General features: G+C 41.5%; 1 protein-coding gene across 1 annotated transcript in view; it reads right to left on the bottom strand.

Moving 5' to 3' along the window:
• Positions 1 to 14,487, bottom strand: part of fstl4 (follistatin-like 4) — a 165,890-nt gene that overhangs the window by 27,005 nt on the left and 124,398 nt on the right. Inside the window, exons 5-6 of the mRNA XM_071522148.1 lie at positions 6,027 to 6,193; positions 377 to 497 (exon numbers count right to left, since the gene is read on the bottom strand). Coding sequence (XP_071378249.1) covers positions 377 to 497; positions 6,027 to 6,193 — 288 coding nt within the window. The remainder of the gene's footprint in view (positions 1 to 376; positions 498 to 6,026; positions 6,194 to 14,487) is intronic.

The following is a 14,487-nucleotide window of genomic DNA, read 5'->3' as shown; positions in this document are numbered from 1 at the left end:
GACCCAGTAGCACATGATGCCAATCTTCTCCGCAATGGTCTTGGATATTCATATTTAAAAATGAATGAGGTAACGATTTATTGATGTTTTACATGCTAAACTTTTCTTAACGACAGCAAGGTGACTTGATGGTTAGAGAGATTGTCTTGTAACCGAAAGGCCCCAGGTTTGGTTTCCCATAATCCCCAGTGATTTTCCTGTGGAAGTATCTCTGAAGCCTTACCAGCCCCATCACAGCGGCCGTTCTTCACTCTAAGCGGGGCAGGCGGGAAGACAAATGTCCTCCTTGGGGTACCATCGAGTACTACAAACAAAACTAAAGCAATTTGTCTATACTTCTCCCACCACTGTAAGTAAGTAATGAGCCACTACTGACCATTCACCTGCAGCACATGTGTCTGGTAGAGGTCTTCATAGCCGTAGGCATGGCAACTGTAGTTCCCCATGTGGATGGTCGTCACCTTGGTGATGTACAGGGAGCCATCGTCCCCAAAGTCCTGAAGGAAGGGAAAGAGATGGAAGAGGAGAAGGAAGAGGAGGAAAATGGAGGAAAGGGAGATGAAACAGCACAGGATAAAAATGGGAGGGGAAAGCGTAAGGTGAGGAAGAGGAGGAGAAGAATGTTATGGGGAAGAAAGAAGGGGGGAGGCATAGGACAAGGGAATAGCGGTGAAGAATGGGGTGCAGGGAAGAGCCACAGGGAGTGAGGGACAGGAGGTGAGGGAAATGAAGGTAGCTAGATAGAATGTGTGAGGGTGTTTAGAGAGGCCGGGGAGAGGGGAGAGGAGGCGCACAACAGCGGGGAGTGATGGAAAAAGACAGAGAGAAAAAAGAGAGTGATGCGAAAAGGAAGAGAGACCATGAATCAACGGTTTCCCTGTTGAGCCGAAGCAGGCGTTGGGGAATTTGATCCTCCTCTCTCCCCTCATCACGCTGCCTCAGTCTGATAAATGGCAAGGGTTAAAAATATAAAGCCCATTAGGTTGATGAATGGAGCTGGTTGTTGTTGGTGCAGCAGGCGGCAGTCACCAGGGGGTTCCAGCCACAGCTTAGGGCGGATTAAGGCATTAAATAGTTTGCTGTCCCACCAAGTGGCAGAGCAGATGTCTGGATGCTGCTCTATCGTGACATGGAAACCACAAATGGCCGCTGTCTTTCGGAGGATTCTGGAAATAGACTTGACCAAAAAGAGAAGAGGGCAGCTTCGTGGTGGGAAAATGTGAAACATTTTTCCTGAAAGGTAGACGGGGCTGCAGTGAGTTTAACTTATTGGCTTATCAGTTCCCAGAAGCACACAGCTAAAATTTATTTCAACTTGTTTCCAGACCTATCTCACCGCACTGGCAGATAATCTTGCTAGTTTCAGTAAATTACACTTGATACATGCCAATATGACTTCTTTCAAGAAATCATCATAAAACCATGAAGAAAAACTTTCTCCGAGACAATTTCACCTTTGCCAAGTAAATCCTCTGAAACAAGTTCCATTATCCTGAGAAAAAAGTCAAATTTGTTGAAACTGTTCAAATTATCTGCCAGTGCAGTAAGATGATTTCACAAAATAAAATCCTAATATAAGCTTGATAAGTCTGGCTACAAGATAAAATAACTTAACACGTTTGTCAGTTTTTGCAGTGCGTGACAGGACGAGAAAGATGGGCATCCAAGCAAAACAGCAACCAACTTGAATTGGACTATTGTTTCATTTAATTGGGATACATATGCCTGTATTCTCTCTCTCTCTCTCTCTCTCTCTCTCTCTCTCGCTCTCTCTCTCTCTCTGAGCTGGTAGGTGTGCATCTGGGTGGGGGATTTCAGCATGCTATTTATATTATATATACCACCACATAATCCAAAGTCTGTCTTGTTCACTACACATGAGAATAGTCCTTTGAAATGATGAAAGCTTTGCATGTACTGGTGATATTTCAGAAGTACATTATAGACATTATAGACTAGAGAGAACCTTAGGAGAAAATTACAGCCTTTTATTTAAGATGAACATTATGGGCTTTTATTTGACGAGAACATTCATGAATTTTTTATGCAAGAAGAACATTATAGAGTTCTAACTCTGAAGGAAAATTACAGGCTTTTGGAAAGGAAATTGTTGAGGAGGACCTATACAACATGGCTACTGGCCACACTTAAATGAATGAAACTCATTTGGTTTTCCGTTTGAGCTGCAAAACTACCTCAAATGTTTCCTTTTATCTACTTTCCTCCATTATCAGGCAGTGCTTTTTCACGAGACCCAGAATAGCACTGATGAAAGGAGCATCGGCTGGCGTGTAAGAGAGCCAGAATCACATGTTCACCAAGTCGCTGCAACATGCTAGCAAATAAAAAGGGCTGTTGAAGTAGCTGTGTCGTAATTGTTTTCAATAAAAGAAATATGCATTATTCATTTTGTTGCCAAATGAATCACTTCCATCTAATAATCTAGACTTGGACTGTTCTGATGTTTCAATAATTGGTAGACTGGACTGCCGAAGCTATAAGGAGCTGTGGCAGATTATATTGCTGTTTTGTCTGCTTCTGTTTGCAGCGCTGCCTGTGTCTTTTTTGCTCTCATGCAATCAAACCTGGGGGAGCAGGTCTGAACCCTCCAAAACACACAGTGCAATTACTTTCGGAGAACGCAGCCCTACTCAATATGTAAAATGCCCTGTTTTTATGCACGAGCTACAGAGTGAAAAACAGAGAGAGAGAAAGAGAAAGAGTGAGAAGGAACAGATAGTGGAGAGACAGATGGAGAGAAAGTAGAGATAGAGAGAGAGAGAGAGAGAGAGAGAACAAAGAGCATGCAGAGAGTAAGAGAGAGCAGAGAGCAAAGTGACTAGACGAATGAGACTGATTTTAATGAAGGCAAATTGGCTTTCAGTTAGCTTTAGGGCTTGTAAGCCGGAGTGGCTTGTGCAGTGAGATTTCAATCACAGTTAAATTAAATATTTGTTCGTAGATTCTCAAACAAGTCCTGTTTCCATATAGCACAGATCTACTGAACCTGTCTGTGAATGAAATCTATTCTTCAGTTATGGTTCAGAAATGGCAGACGAAATGATGTGTTGAGAGGAGTTTAACCTCCTCTCACCCGCTCTCCTCTGTGACCTGCGCTAAGAGGGCCTAGATAAAATACTGGACTACAAACGGCTCAAAAAAGGAAACGATACACATTTGAAGGGGTCCTCTACTCTCTCTTTCTCTGTCTCTCTCTGGCTCTCTTGCTCTATTTCTCTCTTCTGGGTACAAAGCATCAGTAGTGGTTCATCCTCCAACAACTTACCTGTTAAGTGATGAGAACATAGACACCCACAATCATGCATGTGTCCCCGGTAGATCATTTGCTGATGCTTCATGCTAACACTTTAGCAAACACTATGTTGAGTGACAGCAGGTGAGCAGCATTATCCAAAGTAAGAAATGGCAAATATTTTACTGTTGCACTAATTCTCATTTGCTCTGGATAAGATTGTCTGCTAAATGCCTAAATTGTAATTTCAAATGATACGAAAACTGTCCTTTTTGTTTTTAGTAACAAACAATTGTTAGCGGTTTTTATTATACAGCCTGTATAGTAATAAATTAAAAGTAAATAAATATCATTAACTAAATATAGCTGATGTAGACAGGCTTATTTTTGGAACTATTTTAACCATGTATTCATCCACTGCGCAGTGATTTTTAGCTTGACACAGTCTTTTAGCTGTACCATCGCCCAACACCTTCAGTTCCTATGGAAACAGAGAAAGTTGCCCTAATTTCTCCATCACATTGTGTGTCAATATTAACAATCTCATACACAAAATTGCTAGACTTAGCCACATATCAATTACAGTTATCTTCTATTTAGCTTAGCTGCTACAAGTTCTCATTTTGTCACTTTTGAGATAATGCTAGTCGCTTACTGTGACTGAATATAGTGCCTGCTAAAGAGTTAGCATGGAGCACCGGAGAGAACAATCTACGATTTGACCGATCTATGATTTTGGTGTCTATGTTCACATCACTTAACAGGTAACCAGTCTCCCAACAACTTGGTGTATTCTTTAAAATAAATGTAATGTCTATATGTAAATTGTGTCTAGCAGGAATGAGTTCATTTTCCATTCAGTCAATTTGGGTAGTCCAGTATCTTCAGAATCTGAAAAGTGAACAGCTTTTGTGATAAAATATATATCCAGTGTATAAAGAAATCAAACTTTAGAAAGAAAGTACTCATTAATCTATTGATTTTTAGTGTCATCCTCTATTTTTAATTGACTGAACGAAAAGTGAATCAAACCCAACCATGGTGCCTATCTACCACCTCTATTCAAATCCCTCCACTCCACGCGAATGCGTCGTGTACGCTCCAGAGCCTGAGGGACCTTGCTCGCTAACACCTCTCCCCCATCTCCATCTTCACACTTGTCATTGTTTATCGGCTCACCGTCGCAGCAGACCAACAAGGCCACTCATTAACATGCAATTAGAGGATTGTGATCCGGCGGCGGGTAAAGCGATGCCGGCGCTGTGCTGTCGGCTGTGCAGATGTGTCTAAACAGGAGCATCGCTGCACACTTCATTAAGCACAGACCCGGCTAATTCTGCCGCTGGTGAGGTGGGGGGGGTGGGAAAATCAAATTTGATTTTCTGTCATTTTTCTTGCCTTCTATCTGTCTATCTGGCTTTCTTTCTTTCTTTCTTTCTCTCTCCTTTCCTCTCTTGCTTGGTTGGTTGCTGGCTCGGTTATCTGTGCGAACACCGTAAGAGGTTTTTGAAAGCAGCAGGATTTTTGGCACACCTCCTGAGATCTCAGATCCCAACATTATTTGACAACAAACTATTACAAACAGGGAGAAAATAAAAACAAGGCCTGCTTGTAATCAGAAATTAATTGAAAAACAAACTGAAGCATAGAACTCCTAACAAATATATGAATTTCTAATGTTAAAAGTGTTAATGGACTAATTGTTTCAGCGTGAAGAGCCCTCCAACTGTGTCTCATGCTCCTGAAGTTTATCAAATATTAACCAGACGGCCCAATTAAATCTGTACGGAGAAACATTTTGAAAACACACACACACACACACACACACACACACACACATCAAAGCGACTCTAACCTTGAGAAATTTGAAGTTTGAGGAATTAAGAAAAATAAGGTTGTGCTACTCATTATCACATGACTCAGTAGGTTTCATAATGCTAACATCACTTGACTGTATATACATAACTAGGGATATAGTGGAAAACTATGACTATGATCAATTGATGATTATCATAGGGCAAACTATCACCAATGATTTTTTTAGGAAAGCACTGATTTAGGAAAGCACTGATTTAAGTTGATTTTTTTTTAGGAAAGCATTGATTTAAGTAAATAACTTAACTTTAACCCTAACCCGATACATTATGAATTTACTGTATGTCATAAGATATGATATATGATATATGATATAGGGGCGAACAGGGTAAGATGAGACAGTTTTTACTCAAAATGTTATAATTTACCCTATAGCCACCTTTTTGAAAAATAATGGCCTACACACTAGTTCACCTTTTGCTAATTAATTCATATGGTTATAGTCCTTGGTAATAGTCATTAAACAATGAATCTAAAAGAATACTTTCTGTTAAAAAAAAAAACAGTTTCATAAATGCACTTACCACTTGTCCTATGTGGCTGGTTCCATCGCAGCCATGTTGAGATGGAAGTCTATTCCTAAATGCCTGGTCACATCACACATAGTGTTTATCATTGCTAGGATACAGGGGGTGGCTCAACCTACCCACTCGCTCATCTTACCCCGCTCTCCCCTATGACATAGATTTATGTAAGCCTAAAAAGTGGGGTAAACTCTGTTCTTCAGATAAAAAGCTGGGTAACATGAGTTTTGTGGGTTTACCCTCATCTACACTTCTGTCCATAATTGAAACAGTAACAGAACCAACGACCAAAGGATCTAGCAGCTCCACCGCCACATTCACCACGGACAACAACAAAAAACACCAAGACAAGAACGACAGCAACAAGGACTCACGTTGATGTCCTCCAGGTCCAGGAAGTTCAGTATGATACCGTTCCTCTTCCAGATGATCGGCGGGCGCAGCGTTCCCTGGATGGCGCAGGACAGGACGGCGCTGAGGCCCACCGTTACCGTGGAGACGCTGACCCGCTGGTCCTCCGCCAGGCTCAACTGGACGACCTCTGTCAGGAGGAGAGGGACGGAGGGATGAAAAGGAGAGCGTTGGCGGGAGGAAGACAGAAAAGATGACATAGGGGCGGATGAAGGGAGAAGAAAAGAAGGGATGACAGAGGAGAAAATGGTTGAGAAGAAGTAGAAGGAGAAGAAGAAGAGGGGAGAGGAAATCACAAATCAAAATGAAAAGGAGCTGGTATAGTGGAACTCCAGCCAAGCTTAATACATTTCTAAGCATCCATCTCATTACTAGTGGGCCGCGGAGGATAAACAGCTGTCCAGGAGTGAAGGATATCCGGGATGAAAAAAGACCAAGTGTCAGAGGACACACAGCTAGCCAAATATCATTCTTCTCATTAAGGGAAATTTATGTTCATTGAAATGGCCATCCAATTCAATTCACCTTTACGGCAAATTAAGAATTATTCTTCCCTGGTTCCCCTTGGTCCCATAAATAGTATCTGTCGCCAAGCTGTGTGGCCCGGCTTCAAACGTACAGAGAGTTACCGCCTGAAAAGTTTGTCACAAACTGAACCCTTTCCTTATTTTCAGTTCCTCTTTATACAGTTTAAACTAGGCATAATAGGGGTGTCTTTGCGGCTCAGTGGGCTATGTAATATGTATATGCCATGTAATCTCACCCTTATGGGTTTGAATCGGACTCATGACCTTTATCGCATGTCCCCACCAACCCATCTTTCCTCTCTCTCTCCCATTTTTCTTGTCCTTCCTCTCTGTATGCTATCTATGCAAATAAAGACAGAGCTTAAAGGGATAGCCAACTAAAATGCAATTTCTCAGAGAATTTTCTCATCGTTTCTACGCTGAGAAAAGCCTATCAGTTGATTTCTGGAGCAGCCAAATGAGCTGTTTTGCTGCAGATTACAAACGACCTTTACACGTCAGAGTGGGAAATCCAATCAGAACATGACATCAACACGCCGCTCTCTCTCCAGTCGAGAGTGAAGCTCGCTCAACCTAATTCTTAGCAATGTGTGTTTTTAGCTGAAATGGCTAATCTATGCTGAGAAAAAATATCTTTGCTGGTGAATGTTTTAGTTACAACTAGATTGAGCTAGCAGAGGTGTGTTTTGAGTAAAAGGTTTGGAGTTTATCAAATTTGGCCAATGCCAAGGGGCTGCCGCTCTCTCTCTCTCCAGTGTTGAGTGAAGCTCGCTCGACCAGAGGACAGAGGGAATGCCCAGCAGCTCTCTTAAATTGTATCACTTTAGAAAACAAAACACCCAAAAGCTCCATTATAGTACAGTTATTGAATGTCAGGAATGCTCAGATCTTGTTGGATGATGAACATAGAACTCAAGAGTGATACTAAATAAGAAAATGAAAATATTTAACTGGGTTGACCAAGAAAGAAAGCAATTGTGTTACAATTTGTGGACATACGATTTATAGAGAACCATAAGTACGCTAAGGGCAGAAAGGGATTGTGTGAATGTGGGGTTTAGGCAGGTAGGGATTGACATGATATATGTCGGCGTGTGACCCTGGGTCAATATTGGCTGGGCTGCTTAGAAGGATAGACCCGGTTCAATAAAGAAAGAGACCGAGACACCTGATAGAAATCTAAATGGAGTCAACCCATCATGGTAACACTGAACAAATCCCTCCTGCTTTCAGACACGTACATAAATGCACACACACACACACACATACACACATGCGTACACACACACACAGGGCATTTGCTGGCTTGACACCATTAACTGTCCCTGCTGCATGACCTTTAAGCATTGAAATATTTAGAGGAGACACCATTCAAGCATCTAATCACGACAAGAGGGGAAAAAACAGGAAAACTACAGTCTCTTATTATAATTGGGAATTGTGTATCCATAAAAAAAAATGAAATACTGAATAACATTTCATCCCTAATCATTACAACATAATCCCTGCATTATGTATCCAGCTGGTTACCTGCAGTGCTATTCACAGGATGGATCGTAATACCCTTAATATGAAGAGAATGCCTAACGGTAATGGAGCAATAGAAAAATACCATTATGTAAATCTTAAATAAAACGTGTTAAACTCATCCATCAGCCCATTCAGTCTTTATATGAGACATAGGATGAGTAACGACCATTCAAGATGAATAAACACGTGGGAGGCAATGCCAGTCGGTGCAACAAGTTTCAAAATTCAAACCCTGCTTTTTGAAATGTCAAAGCAGTTGAGATGTTATTTATTTTTTCAGTAGCCTAGCAACAATCTGAGAAACCTGATACTATCGCTCCTGAATCAAGGAATAGATGCTCAGTGTGCAGTAGAGCACATTAAGAAGCTGAAAATGACCTTATCCACATAAAGCAGTTACATAAATTATGTCTGTAATATCAATTACATGTGGCTATTTTTTTTTATCATTTACTATAAGGTATAATGTATGCACTGCAAAACATGCTGCTCTTAGCAAGTCATTTAATCTGTCTTATTTTTCTTAAAACAAGTGAAATCTGCTACTAAACAAACATATGGCCATTTGGATGAAACTGTTTCACTAATTCCCCCTGCAGTTTCACTCGTTTTCAAGCATTTTCCTTTAATCAAGTGACAGTATTCGGCTCCTTGTTCAAGCTTTAGTCATCTCCAATCTGGACTTCAGCAACTCCCTCCTAGCCGACTTCCCAGAATGCTCCCTCCAGGCCCTCCGACCAAGGAGGTTCTATATTAACTGGAGGCTGAACGGAAAAATGGCCGCCCATTCATTTGAACGTAAGCTGCTCACCCAGCGCATACGCCAAAAAAGTTTTTTTCTTCCTGGTTTACTTCCGTGATGTGCGGCCCACGGAACTTGCGCAGTAGTGTCTGCTTACGTATTCCCGCCAGGAGTAGCGGGCCCACGAGCGAGCCCAGTCGCGCTCTCGTAATCAAGTGAGCAGGTCGGCAGCGAGCAGGTGCAGGTGGAGCGTGGGAACGGACAGTTTGGTGGGGGAGGGGCGGCTGAGAGAGCAGAGAGAGAGAGAGAAGGAATCTCCTAAAGTTCATATTCGTCTGCCCCTCAATACTTAATGTTCATTCAGCTTCAACATGTAGATCTAATTTAGTTTACCCTATTAAATTTTTGTAAGAGGATTTAGAAAATTATATACAAGATGGAGTTGTTATCTTCGACTCAAACAGGCATCCAATCCAATCAAAAATACATTACATTCTGACATTTAAATGCAGCTTCAGTTCCTTGCTATTTTAGTTACTGAGCAGAACTAGGTAATGAAAATCACGAGTTGGCCCTGTAAGTTATCCTTGTACAAACATTTACAGCACTTTGCCATGGTAGTTTGACAAGATGTCATCATACAGTTAGTTTATCTGTCAAAACTAAATGTGGACCTGGTTCACAGCAGCCACAAACGCTTCTGTTTAGACACACAGTGTAACTGACTGGCAGCTAGACTCACAGTCACTACCATGCAGCAGGTTCACCACACAGCACCATACAATACTGCCATGAAACTGAATTAGAAATCACGTGCAGGGCAAGTTATTTAAAATCGTTTATTTAAAAAAAATTAAAAGAACATAACGTTAATTCACAACGAAATACAAAAGTGATGAATAGCATGTAATGTCAGACTAGCTGGGTTCGCCAGACAGACTGTGGAGTACATGTCAAGTAGGCTAAAAACAAGGCTAATAGTTAGCTTGCTGTCTACATCTCCATGTCATGACCAAGCACAGAAAACACACCTAATCCCAAACCTCCGTTTCCGGTGATCAGTTGTTATCTGTACATATTAAATACCGGTGGGCTACTCATGTAAAATCCTTAATATCTTAATAAAAGCGAAGCCGGACTGTAGGAACAGGCGCGTGCTTGGCTCGTACCCTGGGGTGACGTCACACACAAAAAACAGCCTTTTATACGGCTCTGAGTGATTTAAAAAAAAATCGGCCTTCATGATTAAAAAATACATAATTGAAAGAGTGTTTTAAGGTCTTGTGTGGTGTTGTAGGAATCTTCTGAACAGTTTTAGAGGACTGTCTTTTACAATGGCCGTCTATGGGAAAAACGCTTTTTGGGCCGCAGGTGAATTTTAGGCTGCAGTACCACCGTTGGCCACCATGTCAAATTGGCAGCAAGGCTTAGACCTGCCGCCTGGGGGCTGCCTCCGACTCATGCACAATGCTGCCTCCCATCTCACTCTCCTCCTACCCTCCAAAATCCTGCTGTAAGGTTCTCACCCACAGAACCTGAATGGATAGAACGGTCCTTCCACTGGTTGACATGATAATTTGGCTAGTACAGCATAAAATGGCGACTATGGAATTTCAAGGGTTAATAGAACCAATCACAATGTTTGTTTACAATAACTTCCGGGTAGAAAACTCCTGCGTCATGTACATACAATTTAACCGCGTGGAGCAAATGGGGGCGAGGAACAACTGAGATAAAGAGAAAATGGTTAAGTTAATGGTTGTTGTGTATGGGGGTGCCGGGTAATGATAAAGACTGGAGAGGGGTTCGGGTTTTTCAGATTTCCATCTGCGAAGAGCAAACATGCTCAAAGACAGCTCTGGATTCAGCGTCTGAAAAGGGAGGAGATCTGGGACAGGCCAACTGCTTGTATCAGTCGAAAAGACGGGGGCCTTACAGTGTCAGGAGTTGGGAAAACCTGGCAGCCTGGTCTTCATGACCGAATTTGTGGGAAGCATTTTGTGACAAGTAAGCTTTATGTCTCATTTCATTTTCAGTATCAAAGAAACAACTTATTTGAGGTTGTTGGCGTTGCGTTAACTAGGCTAACGTTACTTACTATCGAGCATTGAGGCTGGCGAGCCAACGCTCTGTTTTTAAATTAACGTTAGTTTGGAGACCTAGAAGAAAATGACAGCTTGAGTTTACCCAAAACTAGCAGTTAGTCCGACCGGCGGTGAGATGTCACTGTTGGGTAGATTTCGTTTATCAAAGACGCTAACACAGTACATAAAATAAGCACAGCAGAAATGTCAGATAGGTCGGACCACCGTGTTTAACTACGGTATCTTTAAGCGTTACAGTTACGGCTGAAATGACAACAGAAATAAACAAGTTTGCAGATATCTCTGCAATTCAAATCAATCGCCAGTTGTCTACCCGGAAGTGACTGTTGTTGTTAGCGCAACGTCACGGTGATTCGGTCTATTGCTATGGTGAGAATGCAAGTCTGGTCACACTTGCTTGAGAACTGTGCAGATGTGTCTGTTACATGAGTGCTTAACAAACTGTCAAAACTCAACTGAAAGCTGCTGTTAGCGATGAGGTTAACATAGCTTTATCAAAGATTGTGCTTCTCTTGCTAGCTCTTCTTGTCAAAATCAGCATATTAGCAAACCTAGCTGGTAAGCATCATCAAACGGGTACCTTTAACTTAATATAGCCTTATGTAGCTTAGCCTACCTTTAGTGGAGAAGAAGTTAGTGTTCGCTAACTTCAAACAGCTAACGGACATCACCAGAAACAGATTAACTCAACTATAAACAATTCTACTAACTGTGCACAGATGTCAAAACTTGACAGCAGCAACTTCCTCCACCTAGCATGACAACTTCATTCAGCTGAAATGTCAGTTTTCCATTGCTTTGGTCCTTGCTACAAAACCTCTCACCTCAGTGACCATCCAGGAACAGTGATTTGAATGGGAAAGACTGTTCAATCCATTCAAGTTCTGTGTTCTCACCAGTCTGTAATCTGTGTTCTGCTGCTAGCCACTGCTGTGCTCCCTGCTCCCTGTCTCCCTGTGCTGACCTGGTCATCGCTTCGCCCGGCTGCAACTCTTCTCCCTCTTGGTGCCCCAATGGTGAAATGACCTTCCTGCTCATGTCACTACAGCAGAGTCCCTCCCCATCTTCCACTGTACGCTGAAAACGAATCTTTTCAAGAAATGCCTCTCCCTCTCCCCACGGAGTAATATGCCCTCTCTGCTCACTTTACTAAAAAAATTGCCCTTCTACCTCTATCCTTGGCTGTTATTCTATTTCTCTGTTGGCCTTTCACTCTTACAGGATTGTCAAAATCATATGAATATTGCAAGGGCACTAAGACCTTTGCACTTCTGATTTTTGGTTGCTTGTAATTTTTGGTGATGTAGAAATTTAAACCTATTCTACTGTTGATCTCATTGCAAGTCACTCTGGATAAGAGAATCAATTAAATGCCTAAAATGTAAATGTAAAATGCTCAATCTTGATACAAGGGTTAGACGACACATTGGTATTCAAACATATCAGGCGTATATTGGCCTCTTAATAAAAAAAATGTTATCAGCCAGTCAATGTAATCCACCTTGGATATGATGGAGTTTCCCACAGGTAGTGGAAATGTTTTTATTATATTTATTTCACATGGCTGACCACAGAAATCATCCCAGTATGGTGTGGGAGTATTTTACTCATCCAGCATCAGGAGTGGCAGCTAGTAAAATCTGCAATGAAATCTTGCTGACCCCACCTAAAGGAGCTGTTAACCCACCTAAAATAAGTTAATCAATATGGCTTTTAGTGGAGTTTTATTGTCACATGACGGTCTAAAACCTCATTCAGAGGCTTTTCCACCTTGCCAAGATGAACACACTGAATCCTTGTAATATTTTGGAAATTTTGGGGACATGAAAATGAGGAAATATCAAAATATCAGCTACTGACAGCATCAATCTAAATATATTGATTTTGGTATAGCCTTCAAAAAGCGACATTGGTCAAACCTAACTTTATACTGGTGGAGGAATCTGTGTTACATCAAGATATTGTCACTTGATTCAAAATAGTCTTGATACAAGTGAAACTGTATGGGAACGAGGGACATTATCTCACCACATTGGCAGATTTGTTTCATTTGGTGCAAGAAAAATTCTCAAGTTTTTAAGATTCAATACGAGACTGGACGACTGCATGACTTTACAAATGCTTTTGCAGTGCCGCATCCATAAACGTCATGTGAATTGAAGATTTCTTACAGCATTTATTCTCATATGCTCACAACATACAGTGCAGTCTGACTGGAGATGATAGATGACTGTGATCATGAGCGGGATCATGGGTATTACTGCTTCCTGTCATTACAGGAATGTGAAGGCTGCATCTCGCCTTTTCCAGTCCAATTCTATGAATTATGTTGGACAAGGTCAGCTCAGTGCAACTCAGACTTTGTACATACTGTATATCCAGGCTAAGGTGCAAAACCTAGAATGCTTCTTATCAAAAATGTTCACAGTTTTGCTGTTGACAATTCAGTCATAGTATTGTTACCCAGTCAGGCATCAAATGCAGAAACTGCGAGTTGCTATGAGGTATGAATCTTGACTCACTGCGTTCTGAGTTGAAAACACACAACAATTCACCACAATTTTGTTATTTGATAATATAAGATAAGTTAATTATTTGATCATTTTAGATTTTTTTTCTCTCTGTCAAATATGTTTTTTTTTTTAGTTTTTTTTTATGTAGTGTCCATCTACCACCAGGATGTTCACTGAGATACTTTTGGGAAACTCCAGACATCTGACCTGGACTAACACTTTTTTAATGTTGTTTTTTTTCTCTGTGCGCCCAAATTTCCAAAAGACTCCCTCACAACCCATAATGACTTTGCAAGATATTCTGTGAGGAGTCATCGAACAAAATGGAGCTTAAACACACAAAACGACCTGAACAACAGTTAGACTTTAAGCCCTACATTTGATGTTCGGTTGACCAACAAAGATAAATCAACAATATCAGACAAAGCTTCAGTTCAACACCTAATTGGGACAGTGTCTCATTGTCCATCCAGACATGTAGATGGCTAGTACACTTTGAAACCTTTGCTTGGGAACTTTGTGTCCCGGCCCAGACTTTGGAAATCACTGCTGTAAAAGACCCCTGGATATGAGCTGTCTGTTTCACAGCGCTCTCCTGGTGATAGATATATCCTGGCTGACAGCTCGGTCTGTCAGTGATATTTCAGAATGCCTCGGGTACGGTTTGCTGCCAGGTCCGACAAAGTTATAATTCTGCAGAGCAGTAATTTGGGTGGCGGAACGGGCTGTGAGTGCAGCGTGGACAGATGAGGGATGAAGCGCATTGATCTGACGTGGCTCGGAGGGGTGGAGTCGGGGTGGCGCTGTGCATTTCAACTAGACTGCCACTCACACTCGATATAATACATGGCAGCGAGACTTGTCATAGTGTGGTTTGACATGTCGTTATTCAGCTGTTGATGGATCAGATGGAAATACAGTGACACATTTGATTTTACTGATTAACAACCTTCAACCAGAGAAAACCTGCATATTCTCAGCCCTCCATGGCATGTGGTTTAAAACAC

The sequence above is a fragment of the Centroberyx affinis genome, unplaced genomic scaffold (assembly GCF_046629955.1).
Source record: "Centroberyx affinis isolate AG114_WGS23_722 - 3 ecotype Tasmania unplaced genomic scaffold, CSIRO-AGI_Caff_v1 ptg000956l_1, whole genome shotgun sequence".
Classification (NCBI taxonomy): Eukaryota; Metazoa; Chordata; class Actinopteri; order Beryciformes; family Berycidae; genus Centroberyx; species Centroberyx affinis.
This window is presented reverse-complemented; position numbering and strand designations above follow the sequence as displayed.